Raw genomic sequence first — 20,728 nt, 5'->3', positions numbered from 1 at the left:
CAAAGCTGGAGTCAATGGGAATTGGGGGGAGGGGGGGGGGGGGTGGGGGGGGGGGGGTGGTGGTGCAGGGATGGGGGGGATCTCTCCGCTTGTTGGAGTCATACCGAGCACAAAGGAAGATGGTTGTGGTTGTTGGAGGTCAATCATCTCAGTTCCAGGACATCACTGCAGGAGTTCCTTGGGGTAGTGTCCTCGGCCCAACCATCTCCAGCTGCTCCATCAATGACCTTCCTTCCATCATAAGGTCAGAAGCGGGAATGTTCCCTGATGATTGCACAATGTTCAGCACCATTTCCTCAGATCTGAAGTGGTCTGTGCCTACATGCAGCAAGACCAGGACAACATTCAGGCTTGGGCTGATAAGTGACAACTAAAATTCTAGTCACACAAGTGCCAGGAAATGACTATCTCCAACAAGAGAGAATCCAACCATATCCCCTTGACATTCAATGGCATTACCACTGCTGAATCCCCAACTATCAACATCCTGAGGGTTACTTTTAACCAAAATCTGAACTAGATGAGCTATATAAATACTGTGGCTACAAGAACAGGCCAGAGGCCTGCGATGAGTAACTCCTCTCCTGATTCCCCAAAGCCTGTCCACCATCTACAAGGCACAAGTCAGGAGTGTGATGGAATACTCCCCACTTGCCTGGATGAGCGCAGCTCCCACAACACTCAAGACGCTCGACACCGTCCAGGAAAAAGCAGCCCGGTTGATTGGCACCACATCCACAAACATTCACTCCCTCCACCACCGACGCACAGTAGCAGCAGTGTGCACCATCTACAAGATGCACTGCAGCAATTCAGCCTTTGACAGCACCTTCCAAACCCACGGGCACTACCATCTAGAAGGACAAGGGTAGCAGATAGATGGAAACACCACCACCTGGAAGTTCCCCTTGGAGCCACTCACCATCCTGACATTTGTTAACGGCGATTATTCCCCTCTCTTTGTCGGGTTTACAAATATGTAGGTCTGGGTTGGCACTGAGGCCTCGCAACCTCTCCAGGCATTCCCGCTGCTCGTGAAAATCGGACAAGTCCATTGGGTATCCCGCAAAATGGGTGCGCTAGCCAGCTAGGCGTGATTTCAAGGACTCGGCGTCTTCATTAGATGCTGGTTTGTGGCGGGATAGCTGGGAATGGAGGAGTTTGAACTCAGCAGATACTTCCTTGGTGTGGGATGCAGGCGGGAGCACTAACTCCCCACTTTCAGACAGAACACGGTCTGAGATTTACCCCGTGTCTGGGGGTGTCATTAATTGCGCTGCCAAACCGCTTCTGCCTCAGTGGGTTTACAATGGAGGCGTGTTTCCAGTGGAAATTTGCGCACCTCAGACCAGGCGCAGTGTCCATAAGACCATAAGACATAGGAGCAGAAATTAGGCCATTCAGCCCATCGAGTCTGCTCCGCCATTCAATCATGGCTGATAAGTTTCTCGACCCCCATTCTCCCGCCTTCTCCCTGTAACCTTTGATCCCCTTACCAATCAAGAACCTATCTATCTCGCTCTGAAATACACTCAATACACGTGTCAGGGCACGGCGTAAATTAGTAACCCGGCTACCAGTCTGCCCAATCTCATTCTGCATAAACACTCCATCATGGGACTGACTGTGCCTCACTTTAGCATCATCAATACGCATGGGAATGAACACAGGCTCAACCTCGGGTCGAAGACAGGCTCGTGAGAAATTTGATGGACAGTTTACCTGTTCCCACCTGTGAGTCGAGCTCTGTTGTTGCCAACATAAAATTTGTCTTTGGGCGATGTCTGATTGACAGGTCGACAGGGCGCCTGATTGGTCGGCTGGTTCGGGGAGCGGCGTCTGATTGGTTGGTTCGGGGAACGGCACCTGACCGGGTGGATGGTTTGGGCGACGGCCTCTGATTGGTCGGCTGCTTCCGGAGGGGGGCGGGACGGCGCCTGGTTGGCCGACTGGTTTCGGGGAACGGGCGTCCGATTGGTCGGCCGACCCCGGACCCGCCTCTTGGCGCGAGCAGAAACCGTTGGGAGGAAAAAAAAACCGTTAAAATTTGGAAAGGGGGGTCGGGAGGTGAAAGGTCAAACTGAATGGCCAACTTCAGAAAGTTCAGTCTATTGGAGAGAAAAATCACATTAAGGAAGCTCAGAGGAGGAAATTTTGGGGGTAAAATATTTAAGGGGATGCGATGAGCAGTTGGATTTATTCTAAAGGAGTTTTTTTTTAAATTTAAAGAATGAATTTATTGTCTGGGATTGAAGCTTCCTGGAGGAGGGGGGACAGGACAAGGAGGAGAACAAGTTTCCTTTCTCTTCTGTTCCCAGTCCCACATTCTTCAATAAAACCTCCCAAACCCACAACCTCCAGCCTCCCCGAGAAGGACGAGGGCAGCAGGAGCCTGGGCTGCGGTGGGGAGGGGCAGGGGTGGGGGCAATCCAATGGTAATTTCCAGTTTCAGTTTCTATCCTCAGTTCGAGATGGTTCCAACATTAAAGAAAGGCCAACATTCCTACAGCGTTCCACTCCAGGAGTGCTCTACCTGAAGACAGGCCCATGGCTCAGCGTCTGATAAAGCTTCGTCCTGAGCTGCCGCTGTCCCCACTCTCGGGGTGGAGGGGGGGGGGGGGGAGAGAGAGAGAGAGAGAGCGAGGAGCCAGGTCCCAGGTCCACCTGAGCCAGGGCCAGAGTCGTACCCACTGTCGGTGTTATTCTGAATCACACATTAGGCCAGGTCACTGAGTGTATTTCAGAGCGAGATAGATAGGTTATTGATTGGCGAGGGGACCAAAGGTTACGGGGAGAAGGCGGGAGAATGGGGGTCGAGAAACTTATCAGCCATGATTGGATGGCGGAAGCAGACTCGATGGGCCGAATGGCCTAATTTCTGCTCCTGTGTCTTACGGTCTTGTCCGTCTATCCAACTGAGCGAACTGTCCCCACCCACCCACCCGGATTATAGCACCTTTCATGGCGGTTTATAGCTGGGTGTTGGTTGATGCCCCAAACGCTGGCAAAGAAACCAGGGAGATTCCCATTCCAATCGTGGCCGTGGGATCTCTTGGAGCCATCCGGGAGTTTAATGGGCCGGGTTTTAGTGGGGAGGGGGGGGCACCGCCTTCCTCCCGTCACCGCCACCCCCCACAACTAAATAGTCGGTCGTCCGCCCGCCCCGTGAATAAAGCGTTTGTCCCGCAGGCATTTTACACTTTGAATTGGCTTAGGGGGAGACTTCTGCATCCCCCCCACCCCCCCCCGGCCCACCTGGGGAGGGAGTCCGCTTCGGAGAGCCTCGACGATCCGGTTGGCCGGCAGCTCTGGCGGTCCCAGCAGCGGCAGGATCGAACCACGGCCACGGCTGGGACGACAGCCGGTCCCCGAAGAAGAAGAAGTTACGGAAGCCGGGCTCAAGGTAAGACCCGGGAATTGGAGGCACCTGGCCGCCCAGGCCCTCGTGAGGGTGGCGAGGGAGGTGGGGAGCTGGGCTTGATAGGGCAGGGGTAGGGTTAAAGGGGTGAGGTGTATGATCTGGGGGGGGTGGGGTGGGGTGGGAATGCCTCTGATGGGAACAGGGGACCCCCCCCCTCCCCACCCCACATCCCAAACTGGGAACATCCATTGTAGCGACCCCTCTTCTTGCCTGACATCAGTTTGCCCGGCAACAGCTGCTGGGCTACCCACTTGGTCTCAGCCTCCCACTGCAGTGGGTAAAATAGCGGCAGGGCTGGATGAGGCACTTGAGTGGCCCGAGGGCGGGTGGGCCATCTGCTGCCTGAGCTGCCCACCGTAGAATGGGAGACAGGTAGGGGCTGAGGCAGGCCTTGTGCTGCGCTGTACAACCTCCCCCGCCACCAAACACACCAGTGGAGATCTGCAAAATCCTGCCCAACGTCTCAGCTGAGAGACAGCACCTCTGCCCATGCAGCACTCCCTCAGCACTGCAGAAGGACCGTCAGCATTTAATATGTACTCAGGTCACTGCAATGGGGTTTGAACCCACAACCTGCTCGCTCCGAGTCGAGAGTGTTACCCACTGAGTCATGGTTGACATGTGGGATACCTGTCGCCCTCTGTTAGCCCCACATAAACATCCATTCTTCAGGTGTGAGTTTTGACCGTGAGGGGTCAATTCTCAATGTGGACCCTCATTCAGCCAGGAGATGGCGCTGCTCTCCAGCTCAACCGGCCAATAGAAACGGAGCAGCAGCGCCACCTCGCGAACAAATGACGTTACTGCAGGAACACTTTGGAGCAACTGTGAAAATAGACTTGCCTTTCAGGACCACGGACGCCTCAAAATGCTTTATAGCCAATGAAACACTGTTTTTGGAAGTGTAGTCACAGTTGTAATGCACGAAACAGGCCAATGAACTTACACACAGCAAGCTCCCAGAAACGCCATCAGAAAAAGGAGTTTGCTTTTTGTTATTTTTTAAAAATTCATTCATGGGATATGGGCGTCGCTGGCTCAGCCAGCATTTATTGCACATCCCAATTGCCCTTGTTCAGAGGGCATTTAAGAATCAATCACATTGCTGTCGGTCTGGAGTCACATGTAGGCCCAACCAGGTAAGGGCAGCAGCAGATTTCCTTCCCTGAAGGATGTTAGTGAAGTAGGTGGGTTTTTATGACAATAGTTTTGTGGTTATCATCAGACTTTTAATTTTAGATGTTTATAGAATTCATATTTCACTATCTGCCAAAGCACGATGTGAAGCCAGGTCTTCAGAGAATTACCCTGGGTCTCTGGAAAACTAACCCTGTGACAATACCACCACTTCCCCATTTTGGTTTTTCTAAGGCACCAGGGAAAAGTTCTCTGTTCTGGTTCATAATAGTAGCTTTGGGAGTTTTTCATCGACCTCAGAAGGAAGACAACACTGCATTTTAATGTTTCACCCTCCATTTTGTATGATGGAACAAGTTTTGGGGGCCGAATGGCCTCCTCCTGCTCCTATTTCTGATGTTTTGAAAATGGATGTTCCGAGTGTGGGAAGGACTGTCCTGCCTATTCCCCTGTCCCTTACTATGTGTAGTCAAGACTCGGTGGTGTGAGGGACTGAAGCCTCCCCCAATATCACGGCTTCCCCATGGTTCAGTGAGTAGCTCTGAGTCTGAGTTCACAGAGCCACTCCAGAGAGCTGAGCACAAAATTCATGCTGACTTTCTTGAGTACCAGTACTGAGGGAGTTCTACACTATCAGCTGGTCAGAACTGTGGGAGAGCTGCACTGCCAGAGGGTCAGTACTAAGGGAATGCTGCACTGTCATAGTTGTCATTTGAATGAGACATTGAACCGAGGCTCAGTCTGCCCTCTCGGGTAGATAAGACAACATCACCCCAACCACTAATTGGAAGAAGGGCAGGGGGAGTTCTCCCTGGTGTCCTGGAGCCAATATTTATCCCTCAATCACTGAAAACAGATGATCTAGGTTATTATCACATTGTTGTTTGTGGGAATATGCTGATGGAATTAGCAAGCTCCAGGATCTCTGAGGTGGTGACCCGATCCTACCAAGAGATGCTGAGGATATGTCTGAGGCACAAAATGTGGAAACTGTTCAGTGTTCTCTCCTGCTGAGTGTATATTGTCCAGGTTTCAGTTCTGTAGAGGAGATGGCTGAAGATGCAGAAATCCTGGAACATGATAATTCCCTCAGCCTCCTGTCAATGCTAAGCCAACGATGCCTGCGCTGGCTCAGCCACATTCATCGGATGGATAATGGCCGTATACCCAAAGGCCTTCTTAACGATGAAGTGGCCACTGCGTCCTGACCCCCTCAGTGTCCATATCACCACTGTAAGGGACATCTGTAAGGGAGATATGAAGATGGTAGATATTGACATTGTCAATTTGGAGACAGCTGATGGCTGTGACCTCTGGAGGCTGAACAAGGGCAATTAGGGAAGAAGCGAGCAAAACAAAAACTCAGCTGGCCAAGAAGAGGGCCCAGAGAAACCGGAGGCCAGAGAATTGTGCACCTTCTCAACCCACAGTCTTCCACTGCAGCAAATGTGGCAGATACTGTCACGCCAAAGTGGGGCACCACATGGCCTATGAAGACAGGGCTGGGAATTAAAAGGAGTTTGACTGTGTGATTGGTCATGTTGTTCAATTGCTTTAATAATGTTTTTCTCAGGCTGTTGAATGCTTCTCCCAATCTACTGCTGTGTGGCACCAGTACCCTCACAAGCTGGTGCAATATGCCACTTTCTACCAGCCCATCCCCGATTGGCTATTATCTGATACCCAGACTGGACAAGGGCCTATGTCCTCCCCCAGGCTTCCTCCTGACTCAGGGGCAAGCCCACCACTTGAAGATTGGCAGATGACGCAAGTAAGAAGTCTCAAGTTTGGCCAGAGCTGTGCCCAACCCTGTGCTTGAGGCTCTGTACGAACACCCATGGGCAAGTCTGCAAGCAGGTGAGCTGTGTGTGTGTTTGAGAGAGAGGGATATTGCTGTATTCAACGTTCACTATGTGTGTGCGTTTGTGTATGTGTGCGCGTGTGCGTTTGTGAGGCTCACACTGCCTGTGTGTTTGTAAGGTTCACACTACTACTCCTGTGGGTGGTGTATATTTTATAATTGAGGCATTCTCTGCATTAGAAATCTAAAAACTCAGGGATCTTAGAAAATATATGGTGTGTCCACATTGCCTGACAAGTGATTGCTATTTATGTTTACAGTGGGGAGTGTGTAATATTAAGCAAATATCCCAGAGATTCTGTTACTATACAGCTGTAAAATAATAAGCTATCTGGTATGTGGGTCCTGTTTAATGTTTTGTACACTGTTCACTCCTGTTGAAATCTTTGAGCCTCTCTCTCAGATATGAAGCTTAACAATGATGTGGTGACGTAGTGATATTGTCACTGGACTGCTAATCCAAAGACTCAGGGTAATGCGCTGGGGACTGGGGTTCGAATCCCACCACACTAGGTGGTGGAATTTGTATTCAATAAAAATCTTGAATTAGAAGTCTAATGATCGATTGTCATAAAAATCCATCTGGTTCACTGATGCCTTTTAGGGAAGGAAAGCTGCTGTCTCAGCTGGTCAGGTCTCTGTGACTCCAGATCCACAGTGATGTGGTTGACTCTGAAATGACCTAGTAAGCCACTCAGTTGTATCAAACCACTAAAATGTCGATAAAAAGCAATGAAACTGGACGGACCACCCGGCATCGACCTAGCCACCGGAAACGACAAAGCCAAACCAAGCCCTGTCATCTGGGGACTTGTGCCAAAATTGGGAGAGCTGTCTCACAGACTAGTGAAGCAACAGCCTGACATAGTCATCCTCACAGTATCATATCTGACAGAAAATGTCCCAGAAACCACCATCGCCATCCCTGGGTATGTCCTGTTCCACCGGCCGGACAGACCAAGCAGAGGTGGCAGCACAGTGGTAAACAGTCAGGAGCGAGTTGCCCTGAGAGTCCTCAACATCAACTCCTGACCCCATTAAGACTCATGGCATCAGGTCAAACATGGGCAAGAAAACCTGCTGCTGATTACCATGTACCATGGCAAACCCCACCACCCAACCCCCACCCTCCTGAGCTTATGAATCAGTACTCCTCCATGTTGAACATCACTTGGAGGAAGCACTGAGGGTGGCAAGGGCGCAGAATGTACTCTGGGTGGGGGACTTCAATGTCCATCACCAAAAGTGGCTTGGTAGCACCACCACAGGCCTAGCTAGCTGAGTCCTAAAGCTCATAGCTGCTAGACTGGGTCTGTGGCAGGTGGCGAGGGAACCAATGACAGGGAAAAACATACTTGACCTCCTCCTCACCAACCTGCCTGCCACAGATGCATCTGTCCACGACAGTATCGGTAGGAGTGACCACCGCACAGTTGTTATAGAGGCAAAGACCCGCCTTCACATTGAGGATACCCTCCATCGTGTTGTGTGGCACTACCACCGTGCTAAATGGGATAGATTTTGAACAGATGTAGCAACTCAAGCCTGGGCATCCATGAGGCGCTTTGGGCCATCAGCAGCAGAATTCTATTCAACAACAACCTGTAACCTCATGGCCCAGCATGTCCCCCGCTCTATCATTAACATGTCAGGGGATCAACCTTGGATCAGTGAAGAGTGCATGCCAGGAGCAGCACCAAGCATACCTAACAACTAGGTATCAACCTGCTGAAGCTAACACAGGACTACTTGCCAAACAGCCTAAGCAGTTTAAGTGATAGACAGAGCTAAACATTTCCACAAACATCAGATCTGATCTAAGCTCTGTGGTCCTGCCACAAACAGTCGTGAATGGTGGTGGACAATTAAACAATCACTGGAGAAGAAGGCTGCACAAATATCCCCATCCCCAATGATGGAGGAGCCCAGCACATAAGTGGAGAAGATAAGGCTGAAGTATTCGCAACAATCTTCAACCAAAAGTGCCGAGTGGATGATTTATCTCAGCCTCCTCCAGAGGTCTCCAGCATAGTAGGTGCCAATCTTCAGCCAATTTGATTCACTCCACGTGATATTAAGAAACGGCTGAAATCACTGGATACTTCAAAGGCTATGGGCCCTGACAACATTCTGGTAATAGTACTGAAGATTTGTGCTCCAGAACTTGCCACGTCCCCAGCCAAGCTGTCCCATTACTGCTACAACACTGGCATCTGCCCAGGTACGTCCTGTACACAAAAGGCAGGAGAAATCCAACTCAGCCAATTACAGCCCCATCAGTCTACTCTCGATCATCAGTAAAGTGATGGAAGGGGTTATGAACAGTGCTGTCAAGTGGCACTTACTTAGCAATAACCTGCTCACTGACGATCAGTTTGTGTTGCACCAGGGCCACTCAGCTCCTGACCTCATAACAGCCTTGGTTTAAACATGGACAAAAGAGCTGAACTCAGGAGGTGAGGTGAGGTGAGAGTGATTGCCCTTGACATCAAGGCAGCATTTAACGGATTGAGGCATCAAGGATCCCTAGCAAAACTGGAGTCAATGGGAATCGGGGGAAAGCTCTCCACTAGTTAGAGTCATACCTAGCACAAAGGAAAATGGTTGTGGTTATTGGAGCTCAATCATCTCAGCTCTAGGACATCGCTGCAGGAGTTCCTCAGGGTAGTGTCCTAGGCCCAACCATCTTCAGCTGCTTCATCAATGACCTTCTTTCCATCATAAGGTCAGAAGTGGGGATGTTCGCTGAGGATTGCACAATGTTCAGCACCATTCATGACTCCTGAGATACTGAAGCAGCCCATGTCCAAATGCATAAGGCTGGACAATACCCTGGCAAATAACATTTGTGCCACACAAGTGCCAGGCAATGACCATCTCCAATAAGAGAGAATCTAACCGTCACCACATGACATTCAATTGCATTACCATCGCTTAATCCCCCACTGTCAACATCAAGGGGCGAGCAACTCTCTGGAATCCTGAGGTGCACAACTCATCTCCTGACCCCCTAAAGCCTGTCCACCCGACTACAAGACACAAGTCAGGAATGTGATGGGAATACTCCCCACTTGCCTGGGCGGATGCAGCTCGAAAAACGCACAGAACTCGACACCATCCAGGACAAAGGAGCCCGCTTGATTGTATCACCTACAAGATGCGCTGAGCAACTCGCCATGGCACCTTCGGCAGCACAACCGCTCCCACCTGGAAGGACAAGGGCAGCAGATGCATGGGAACATCACCACCTGGAAGTTCTCCTCCAAGTCACTCACCATCCTGATTTGCAACCACATCGCCGTTCCTTCACTGTCGCTGGGTCAAAATCCTGGAACTCCCTCCCTAACAGCACTGTGGGTGTTCCTACAACACATGGATTGCAGTGGTTCAAGAAGGCAGTTCACTACCACCACCTCAAGGGCAATCAGGGATGAGCAATAAATGCTGGCCCAGCCAGCGACACCTACATCTCATGAATGAATTTTTTGAAAAATAACAGTAGACAGTGAAAGTGTTACCGCTCTCCAATTTGTGAATGGGAGGCTTTTTATAAAATTCAGTATTTATTTACTGACAGTTAAAAATTCCACAGCTGAATATCTGTGATACAATATAAATTCAGCAAATTTATCCCAATAATAATGCATAAATCTGAAGTGTGATTAGGTGCTGCCTGAAAGGGCTGTGGAAGCAGATTCAATAGGAACTTTCAAAGGGGAACTGGATAAATACTTGAAGGGGATACAATTGCAGGGGTCTGGGGGAAAGAATGGGGAATTGGGTCTAAATGGATATAAAGTCACTACAAGCATGATGGGCTGAATGGCCTCCCCTCTATCATTCTATGGCTCCACTTATCCATGAACAATTACAAGCACTACCTTCACGGTTTGCATTAAAAACTGTGGATTAAAGCGAGAGTCAAATATACAAATGCATAATTTTTGGTCACAGGCAGTTTCAATCTGTAAACCAGTTAGAATCAAAATTCTGGATATAAAACAGGCACTGACAATAATGTAATAATAATCCCAAAAGAAAAGTACCATTTAAATATACATATGTCTGCATAATACATATAAAATATTTAATATATCCATTGACTAATATGACCAGTGTTGAAACTAAAACTTCATTGTGATAATAATCATTCTAAAAATATAACGGAAAAGTAAGATTGAAAGAAAAGGATGTATCAGCATATCTTTGGCCAGATGCTGTTTCAATATGTAAACCATCTAGAATCTGAATTCTTGGATGTAAAACACTTGCTGACAATAATGTCGTTGCTGGTTTTTGTCCAGCGGATGCTGCTGCAGAGGGAGTTTCTGAAGCCTCTTTCCACATTTACCTCTATGGGAGCAGCATCACTACAAGGACTGCAGTGCTTCAAGTAGAGATGGACAATAAATGGGGCCCTGGCAGCATCATCCACACTGAGAACAAGTGAATACATTCATCAGAAACTGCCTGATGTTCTCACTCACTCATCAATAGGATTTTTTGGAAGTTACCATCTCACACAGGGAGTGATTAATGGGTTACACAGCTAAAGGCTGTCCTGTAGGTTCCTGAGACTGGGTTTGAAATACTTGGACAACATTTCCAGTAAACGGAAAATACTTCCACAATGAGTTTCCCTCCCGTTTCTGCAAAATGGGAAGTGATTGTTGGACCCAATCCTGAGCTCAGACATTCCACCAGGAATCACTCGATAACCACAATACTGGCCTGATTTTCCCCTCCCTGACCCAGTCTCAGTGCTGGGGAAACTCAGTTAGTGCGGGACAGTCCCGTTCCCCTGAAGGTTTTGTTCTCCAGCCGCTCCATCCTGATGCTCAGGTGCTGTTGTCACAAGGCCCTGTGCTTCATCTCAACAGGTCACCCCTGTCAAAGGGACATCATTAGGTCCTTCATTCTGATTGTTGGAGTGTCAATTTTGAACACAATTCCTAGGAGAGAAAAACCAGCAGAACTCAGGTGACATGAAAATAATCCAGCACTTTGGACAAGTGTGTAAAGGAGCCGTTCAGGAGCACAGACCGATTAAATTACACTCCACATTCTGGGTACCAATGACAGCTGGAAAATGGGTCACAGGAGCTGCACGGTGATGGAGCACAGAGTGTAGAGGAGAGGAGGCTCATAGGGGAGGCAATGGGCAAGAGCTGGACACTCCACAGGAGCTGTGCTGACCAACAGTAGAAGGGCCAGGGGATAGAGTTAGAGAACCCTACAATAGTTCCTCCTCCCACTGCAAGGGGTGTGTGTGGGGACAGGCGGTGAGCATGGAGATGTGGATATTGAGTGAAACAAGGGAGTCCGAGATGGTCTTCCCAGTGACTGAATCATCAAATATCCGGGTTAAAGGGCGGTGTTTGAAAAGTGTAGGAGGAGCCTGAACAACAACAACTTGCGTTTATATAGAACCTTTAACAGAACATATTCTAAGTGCTAATGAAGCAAATTTTGACATCAAGCTCCATAAGGGTTCAGGCAGTGGGGTAGGCTTTAAGGAGCAAATGGTGTTGTTGGGAGGTAAGGAAGAGAGACAGACACAGACAGGCAGAGGTTGAGGGAGGGAGTTCCAGAGTTCGGGCCCAGGCAGCTAAAGGCTCAGCCACCAATGATGCAGCGATGGAAAATCAGGGATTCTGAAGACACCAGAATTGGAGGAGTGCAGAGATCAGAGGGTTGTGGGGCTGAAGGAGGTTACACATGGGGAGGAGTGAGGCCACAGAATGTTTGATAAAAGGATGAGAATGTTAAAATCGGTCTATCTCAGTCCTAAATAAATTCAAGGATGAACAGCGGCAGATTTACAATCAAACCCTTGTGGCACGGGGACCCCCCAAACGACAGGGGAGTGGGGGGAAGATACCAAAATGAGTGAGTGAGTGCCGAACTGTGTGAAGTGCTGTCTTTCAGCTGAGATGTTAAACTGCCTGCTCGGCTATCTAGCAGCCTCCTGTGCAGTGAAGTATTCGGGCACAGCACGCCGAAATTATTCACCGAAAACCGTTTTCTGGTTGTCTGGGCTGTAGCTGGGCCGGCGGGGCACAGCTGCCGTTCTCTGTAGCTGGCAGAGCCCTGAAACTGGTCGGTGACTGCGCCTCAATCCAACCTTGTGGCCCAGTGGGTGCAGGAGGCCCGGTGTTCATCGGGAGGTTTCACCATTTTCCCGGGCTCGGTTGGTGTCGGTAACCCAATATAGTACCACTGGGGGCTCTGCTCTTTCCAACAAGCCTGACCACGATCACACATGTGGTTTTGGAGGAAAAGACTTCAGACCACAGGCGTGAAAAATCCCATTGTAATCAATGGGAAATGAGCCAGCGGGACAAGGCAGGATTGTTCCCGGCAAATTGCAGCCTCATTTCCCGTGGGTTTTCGACATTTGTCCCGATGCATTCAGACGGCTGCCAGAAGCCTCCCCTGGTTTTGGCAGCGTTTGACGCTGCTTGTGCCCCACCAGCACCTTCCGATGCAGCAAAATGTCCAGACACAGGTTGCTAAAATTATTCACCGAAACCGCTTTCCGGTCTCTGGGCTCTAGCTCGGCCAGGCAATGTGCTGTGGGCAGCGCACAGCTACCGTTTTCCATAGCCGGCCAAGCCATAAGACCATAAGATGCAGGAGCAGAAATAGGCCATTCAGCCCATCGAATCTGCTCTGCCACTCAATGAGATCATGGCTGATCTGATAATCCTCAACTCCACTTTCCTGCCTTTTCCCCATAACCCCCGATTCCCTTTCTGATTAAAAATCTATCTCAGCCTTAAATATACTTAACGACCCAGCCTCTACAGCCCTCTGCAGATTCACTACCCTCAGAGAAGAAATTCCTCCTCATCTCTGTATTAAATGGGCGACCCCTTGCTCTGAGATTATGCCCTCTGGTCCTCGACTCTCCCACAAGGGGAAACAACCTCTCAGCATCTACCCTGTCAAGACCCCGAAGAATCTTTAATGTTCAAATATGGTCGCGTTTCATTCTTCTAAATTCCAATGAGAACAGGCCCAACCTACTCAACCTCTCCTCATAAGAACAGCCCCACAAGCAGCTGTTGACCATGTCTGGCCCGGAGCTATGGCCCAGAAAGCAGTACTCGGCCCATGCCCCATCCCACAGCCAGGCAGAGAGCCAACGGCAGGGCACTCGCACCGGACTGCGCAGCTCGGTCAGCGCTAGTACTCACCGCTTGAGCGAGCCAATCCGATCGTCCGGGCTGGAATTATGGCCTGGAAAGCGGTACTCGGTCTCTGCACAGCCCCATAGAGAGCCAGTGATGGGGCATTGACACCGGGCTCTGCAGCTCCCAGAGCCCTTCCATCTGCTGTTTAAAATGAGCCGGTCTGGCATCCCACCCTGGTGTTGCGGCCTGGAAAGTGGCACTCAGTCTCTGCGCTGTTCCAAGGCCGGGCAGAGAGCCATCCACCAGGCACCAGTACCCAAGTCCGCAGCTCACCAGGCACCAGTGCCCAAGTCCGCAGCTCACCAGGCACCGGTACCCAAGACCGCAGCTCACCGGGCACCAGCACCCAAGTCCGCAGCTCGCCGGGCACCAGTACCCAAGTCCACAGCTCGCTGGGCACCAGTACCCAAGTCCGCAGCTCGCTGGGCACCAGTACCCAAGTTCACAGCTCTCTGGGCCCTCCCTTTGAAGGGAATGGATCCGACCTTCCGCCCGGGACACAAAATCTCCTGGCAGTTTCCCCTTCCTCTCAAGATGCTAGCTAACTGACTGTGAAAAAATCAGTAACCAGCGCCCCATAGTTTTGGGTTGTGTCCAGGGGTAGGCTGGGAGCCAAAACTGAAGCACAGGGTCGCACTAACAGTAAATCTGCCACTGACAATGGAATATCCACAAGTGTCTGCTGTAGAGAATTCCAACCCACCAGGTGGAAATAGCCTTTCAGCATCAAACCTGTCAAAACAGAATATTATGTTTCAAGGTGATCATTCTCTTTTTGAGCTTCAGAGAATGCAGGCCCATTTTACTTATTCTCTCCTTGTCGGACAGCCCATTGATCCCAGGATTGAGCCTAGTGAACCTTTGTTACACTCGCTGATCACTCCATCACTCCATCAAGTCACATATAACCTGCCTTGGAGAAGCAGACCAAAACTATACACAGTTCTCCGGGTTTGGTTCTATCCATGCCCTATATAAACTGCAGTGAATCTTCCTTACTCTTCTTCTCCAAACCCTTGCAATAAAGGCTAACATCCTATTTGCCTTCCAAATCATCCACATGTTAACTTGGTGATTTGTGTGTAAATCCTTCCAAATTTCTTTTACTGATCTCCTTCCTTGTAAAAATATTCTACTTTTCCATTTTCCAAATGTTCACAATTCCCACATTATACTCCATCTGCCTCCATTTTTGCCCAATTACTTCACCGGCCTATATCTCTTTGCAGCCTCTTTGTATCCTCCTCAGTTTACTTTCCCATTGAGCTTTGTATCATCAGCAAAATTGGACATATTACACTCTATCCCCTCACCTAAGTCATTGATCTAGATTGTGAATAACTGATGATTCAGCACCAGTTACATTGTGAGCCCTAATCTTGTGGAACAACATATTGTGTGGCGCCTGATCAAATTCGTTCTGAAATTCCAAATATATTCCTCATCCACTGGTTCCCCCAGAGGGATAATATTTGTTCCTTTTCAATCCATGGGGAATGTTCAGCAGCTACAGGATGACAAGCTGGAAGTGAATGAATAATGCTGCTCAATGATAGGGTGGATTGAAGCATCCTCACAGCTCAGTAAATGGATAGTTTTAGATGTCAGCAACATTTAAGAAAACATTATAAACTAAAAGCAGGATTAAAATGGAAACAATGAAACATTCTTCAACTCACCATTTTTGTCGCCTTTGGAATACGCAAACCACAATTCCAGAAAGCAAAACTCCAACAAAAAAACCAACAGCAACTCCAATTCCAAATCCAGGCCGTGCTCCTGTACAAAGTGCAGGACCTAGAGACAGAATGAAGATATTAACAGACTGGAACACACTAACAAAGCACCTACTGTTTCAGAACCAACCCCACTACAAACAGATCCCTGGTTAATTCTAGTCCTGGAGGTATGTGGGAGGTTAGATAACAATAATCACACACACACACACCAGGCACCCCACAGCTCCGTGCACGCACACACTGTACCACAATGTGATCGATACATGCTTTCCAATAGAGATAACTGGGCACTGACCAGCTGCAGCCTCCCTTCAATTAAAGCCAACAACCTGCTTAAAGAGAGAGGGGGAATTTCAAAAAATAACTTTTTTCGTTGGGAATGCCATGAGGTTGGATGGGTCACCTGTTTGTACCCAGATCAATATGATTCTCCACTGAATTCAATGTTGATGATTCCCGGGGTCACTCCCTCCCGACTGTATACCACTGTGCCCACACCTCTGTTGGGTCTGTCCTGCCGGTGGGACAGGACATGCCCAGGGATGGTGATAGAGGAGTCTGAGATGTAGGGTTGATTATGTGAGTATGACTATATCACACAGCTCTCCAAACTTGGACACTAGTCCCCAGATGTTAGTGAAGGGACTTTGCAGAGTTGACTGGGCTGGGTGTGTCTTTGTTGTTTCCTGATTCGATAACTGGGTCACAACCAGTGATCCGTTCAGTTTTATTCTGTTTTTTCTGTCTCATGGTTTGATACAAACTGATTGAAGTGGCCGAGCAAGTCAGAGGACAGTTAAAAGTCAACCAGGTTAATGTGGGACTGAAGTCACATGGAGACCAGACTGGGTAAGGACGGCAGGTTTCCTTCCCTAAAGGGACATTTGTGAACCAGTTGGGGCTTTACAACAATCCAACAGCTTCAGGGTCACTTTTATTGGGACCAACTTCATATTTCCAGATTTTAAATTTAAATTCAATTTATTAATTTAAGTGCCATAGTGGGTCTGAATTCACATTGTCTGGCTTATTAATCCAGGCCTCTGGATTTCTAGTCTAGTAACATAATTACTGCACTACCAAAACCATAAAATCAGAGATTAAATACAGAAGCCTCAAACCTCTTACAGAGAGATGGATGTGATCAGTGTGCTCCCAGTGTAACCCTGCACCTGTTCTCTTGTAAATCTGACACTGATCCTGGCTCTAGTCTGACTTCCTGAGGTCAGAGATTAGAACTGACCTGTTGCCTTGTTCCAGTTGATCAGTGAACAGGTTTGTTCTGTTTCTGAACTGTGGGTCTTGCCCTGTCAATTCACCGTTCCCATTGACAAATTTCACACTCAGATATCCCCCAGGCTACTAGTAAATCTGAGATTGGGACATTCCCTTTGTAGGTACAGGGCAGCACAAGCTGCTCCCAAAGGAACCCAGAAACTGGCACAGGCGAGTCACCAGGGAAAGATTGAAAGTATTTATCCACAGATATAACCTCCCTGCTGGGACATTACAGCCGAGGCTTCACGTGGTTACACTGCTATGCTCGATTTGCAAGGAGCACTGATCAGTAACTCACTGCTTTCATTTCTGTGGGAAGGTTAAAGCTCAGGAATATACTATTTATAATGACAAGTTCCCTGTGCAGCGAGAACAATTCTTGCCATTCTTTTTAAATGGAAACATCTCAATGTCACACTTTGAACAAAGAAAATCTCAAAATGTTTTTAAAATTCCCTTTTTCCACAGGATTGGGTGGAATGTCGGTTTACACCTGGGTCAATGTTACTCTCCACTGACTTCAACCAGCGTTGCACCCAGTCCCATCAGTTTCCCAACAGGAGGGTTCGGTTATAATTGTACCAAGACTTTCCATACTGAATTCCAGACACACTAATGCTAGTGGGCAGCAGGAATCCTCAGAGTTTTGGATCTGAGGGACAGGAAGGTGAGACTCAGAAACAGAAATAACAATTCCAGGTAATTTAAGGACCAGTTACAGATAACAGTGACCTACACAACTCTCTCTCACAGAATCATTCTTTGGTGAAATATCACACAGCATTTCAAACCTTCCAATGTTACTACCTGTCTCTGCAGCATGTTCAAATGTAAGAGCTGAAAACACATGCAGTAGTTTAGAAACTGATTTACCTGGTACAGGCGTGTTCGGTACAGGTGTTTGAGGTCGCTCTAAAGAAAACATAGTGTTTAGTATTGTGTATGAAACAAACTGCAGAAATGTTCAAAGACTCTATCGGGCTTTAGGGAGGAACGAGACTCGGATCAAACTGATCGGGAAGGATCAGGGACAGGGTCGGCAGAGTGAAGAATCCAACAGGATTGCATTAACTGTGGGGGGGTAGAATGGAAGTTTTCCAGAGTTACCCTGAGCAGGATCATTCCCAGCAGCCTACATCCCCCTGTAGAGAGAATCCCCCCAGGATCCTGCGTCTACTGGGATGCACTTTCAAGGTAAGTGCACTGGGTCTTGTAAAGGCTGCCTGAGAGGTGCGATGGGCCCCACCTCCTGCACCTCAACATTTGGAGACAGATGGAACATATTTCTGGAGGGTTAGTGCTGGAGGGAGTGATCACCGGAATCCTCGACATTGATCTAAATCCCACGAACTCTCACAGTTTCTGGGCAACTATGGGCCTAGAAAACTCCTGCTGATTATCACCTACTGCCCTCCCTTAGCTGGTGAATCAGGACTCCTCAATGTTGAACCACTTGGTGTGCGCGGTGAGTGCACTGGTGAGTGAGTGAGTGCAGCTTGACAGCAACATTAACTCCTTCCATCACCCAGTTTGACAGCTCTATTCTTCAGGGCTCAGTGATGGTATGACTGAGCCACCCATGGTAATGGACTGTGAAGTCCCCACTCAGTACATTCTGTGTCCTCGCTACCCTCAGTGCTTTCTCCAAGTGGTGTTCAGCATGGAGGAGTACTGATTCATCAGCTGAGGGAGGGCAGTAGCTGATAATCAGCAGGAGGTTTCCAGGCCCACGTTTGACCTGAAGCTGTGAGACTTCATGGGGTTCAGAGACAATGTTGAGGATTCCCAGTGCCACTGCCTCCAGACTGTATACCATTGTGCCCCCACCTCTGCTGGGACTGTCCTGTCCATGTGACAGGACATACCCAGGGATGGTGATAGAGGAGACTGGGATTCAGGGTTAATTCTGTGAGTATGACTCTGCCAGACAGCTCTCCCAACTTGGACACCAGTCCCCAGGTGTTAGTGAGGGGACTTTGCAGTGTCGACTGAGCTGGGTGTGTCTTTGTTGTTTCCTGATTCGATACCTGAGTCACAGCCAGTGATCCGTTCAGTTTTATTCTATTTTTCTCTCTAGTGTTTGATACAAACTGATTGAAGTGGCCGAACAAGTCAGAGGACAGTTAAAAGACAACCAGGTTAATGTGGTAAAAGCAAAACACTGCGGATGCTGGAAAAACTCAGCAGGTCTGACAGCATCTGCGGAGCGGAATACAGTTGACGTGCGAGTCTGTACTAGTCTTCATCAGAACTAAGGAAATAGAGAAATTAGGTGCAATATAAGCTGGTAGAGGGGGGTAGGACAGGTAGAGCTGGATAGAGGGCCAGTGATAGGTGGAGGCAAAGAAGAGATTGCCAAAGATGTCATAGACAAAAGGACAAAGGGGTGTTGACGGTGGTGATATTATCTAAGGAATGTGCTAATGGGGACATTAAGGGTAGCAAGCAGGACAAGCTAGTGGCAGATGGCCTTAGTAGTGGTGGAGCTGGGGGAAGGGATCGAAATGGGCTAAAAGGTGGAGATAAAACAATTGATTAACCAGTTGGGGTTTGACAACAATCCAACAGCTTCAGGGTCACTTTTCCTGGGACCAAATTGATATTTCCAGGTTTGTATTTAAAGAACTGAATTTAAATTCTGAAATTGCCATGGTGGGACTTGACCTCTCATTCTCTGGATTATTAGTCCAGGCCTCTGGAAGACTAGTCTAGTAACATAACCACTGACCCCATAAAATCAGAGACTAAATACAGAATAGCTGAAACAAAAGCTTCTTACCCATTACAGAGAGATGGATGAGAGCGGATTTCACTAAATAATGCACCTCCTCTTTCTTCTTGTAAATCTGACACTCATACACGTTCTCGTCAGACTTCCTGAGGTCAGAGATCAGAATTGACCAGTTGCCGTGTTCCAGTTGATCTTTGAACAGTTTTGTTCTGTTTCTGAACCGTGTGTTTTGTTCTGTCAAATCATCATTGCCATTGACAAACTTGTGTAAAATTTCAAGTATTGATATCCCCCAAATCACCTGTAAATCTGAGACTGGGACATTCCCTTTGTAGGTACAGGGCAGCACAACCTGCTCCCCAAGGAACCCAGAAACTGACGAGTCACCTGGAAAAGATTGAAAGTATTTATCCACAGATATAACCTCCCTGCTGGCACATTACATCCCAAACTTCACATGGTTACGCTGCGATGCTCAATTTACAAGAAGCACTGATCAGTAACTCATTGCTTTCATTTCTGTGGAAAGGTTAAAGCTCAGGCATTAAGGGCCTTCAACTAAACCCAGCTTGTGCTGGAGATTTCTTAGCACAAAACAGATGGACAGCATTTGAATCACATGTTTTCCATTTATACACATGCTGGGAGAACTCATCAGGATATTGGTCACCTCCCCTTGGAAGGAAATCAGAGACTGGGGGTGCACAATGTGAGGCGGAGCTCAGCAGCTGAAAAATGACCCTGAAATGTAATGACATGAACAGATGGGATGGGGGTTCCCAAGGACGTAGGAAGGGGTTTGGACAGGTTGGGGGTGGGGGGGAATGACGGTCGAATACACTGGGTAGGGGTTTGAGGCAGAACCGGATTTACTTTCTTTATTCTTTCATGGGATGTGGGCATCGCTGCCAGGTCCAGCATTTGTTGTCCATCCCGAATGGCCCTTGATCTGAGTGGCTTGCTCGGCTACTTCAGAGGACAGTTCAGAGTCAACCACATTGCTGTCTGGGTCTGTAGTCACATGTAGGCCAGACTACACAAGGACAGCAGGTTTCCCTCCTTAAAAGGGCATTCGTAAACCAGATGGGTTTTTATTAAAATCAATGATAGTTTCTTATGTTGTAGGTTTGTATTATTATATATGATGATAATATTATCATAGATTTATTAATTTATTAACCAGTTGCCATGGTGGGATTTGAACTTATGTCCCCAGAGCATTAGTCTGGGCCCCTGGATTCCAAGTCCTGTGATATTACCACCGTTACCATCTCCCCACCAGTCTGAAAAGGATTGAGGCAATGTGATGCAATGCTCACCACCCTCAAGATTACAAAGTCAGAGGATACAGGTGCAGGAGTAGGC

General features: G+C 48.4%; 1 protein-coding gene and 3 long non-coding RNA genes across 4 annotated transcripts in view; 1 reads left to right on the top strand and 3 right to left on the bottom strand.

Annotated features, from left to right (window-relative positions):
* The window catches only part of LOC144671634 (uncharacterized), a 71,747-nt gene that overhangs the window by 18,538 nt on the left and 32,481 nt on the right, over positions 1-20,728 (bottom strand). The gene's annotated exons all lie outside the window — the stretch shown is intronic.
* Positions 1-20,728, bottom strand: part of LOC144671601 (uncharacterized) — a 48,598-nt gene that overhangs the window by 16,648 nt on the left and 11,222 nt on the right. Inside the window, exons 4-5 of the mRNA XM_078533617.1 lie at positions 19,412-19,750; positions 17,506-17,544 (exon numbers count right to left, since the gene is read on the bottom strand). Coding sequence (XP_078389743.1) covers positions 17,506-17,544; positions 19,412-19,750 — 378 coding nt within the window. The remainder of the gene's footprint in view (positions 1-17,505; positions 17,545-19,411; positions 19,751-20,728) is intronic.
* LOC144671625 (uncharacterized) lies at positions 3,317-6,947 on the top strand. Its single transcript, XR_013573964.1, has 3 exons — positions 3,317-3,403; positions 6,132-6,415; positions 6,823-6,947. It is a non-coding gene; the product is annotated as an uncharacterized LOC144671625 (long non-coding RNA).
* LOC144671619 (uncharacterized) lies at positions 15,295-17,491 on the bottom strand. The gene is made up of 2 exons (XR_013573959.1): positions 16,476-17,491; positions 15,295-15,412 (listed from the first exon to the last, which is right to left on the bottom strand). It is a non-coding gene; the product is annotated as an uncharacterized LOC144671619 (long non-coding RNA).

Source organism: Cetorhinus maximus, chromosome 33 (genome assembly GCF_964194155.1).
Source record: "Cetorhinus maximus chromosome 33, sCetMax3.hap1.1, whole genome shotgun sequence".
In the NCBI taxonomy this organism is placed as follows: Eukaryota; Metazoa; Chordata; class Chondrichthyes; order Lamniformes; family Cetorhinidae; genus Cetorhinus; species Cetorhinus maximus.
The sequence above is the reverse complement of the archived record's forward strand: the minus strand, read 5'-3'. Positions and strand labels throughout refer to the sequence as shown.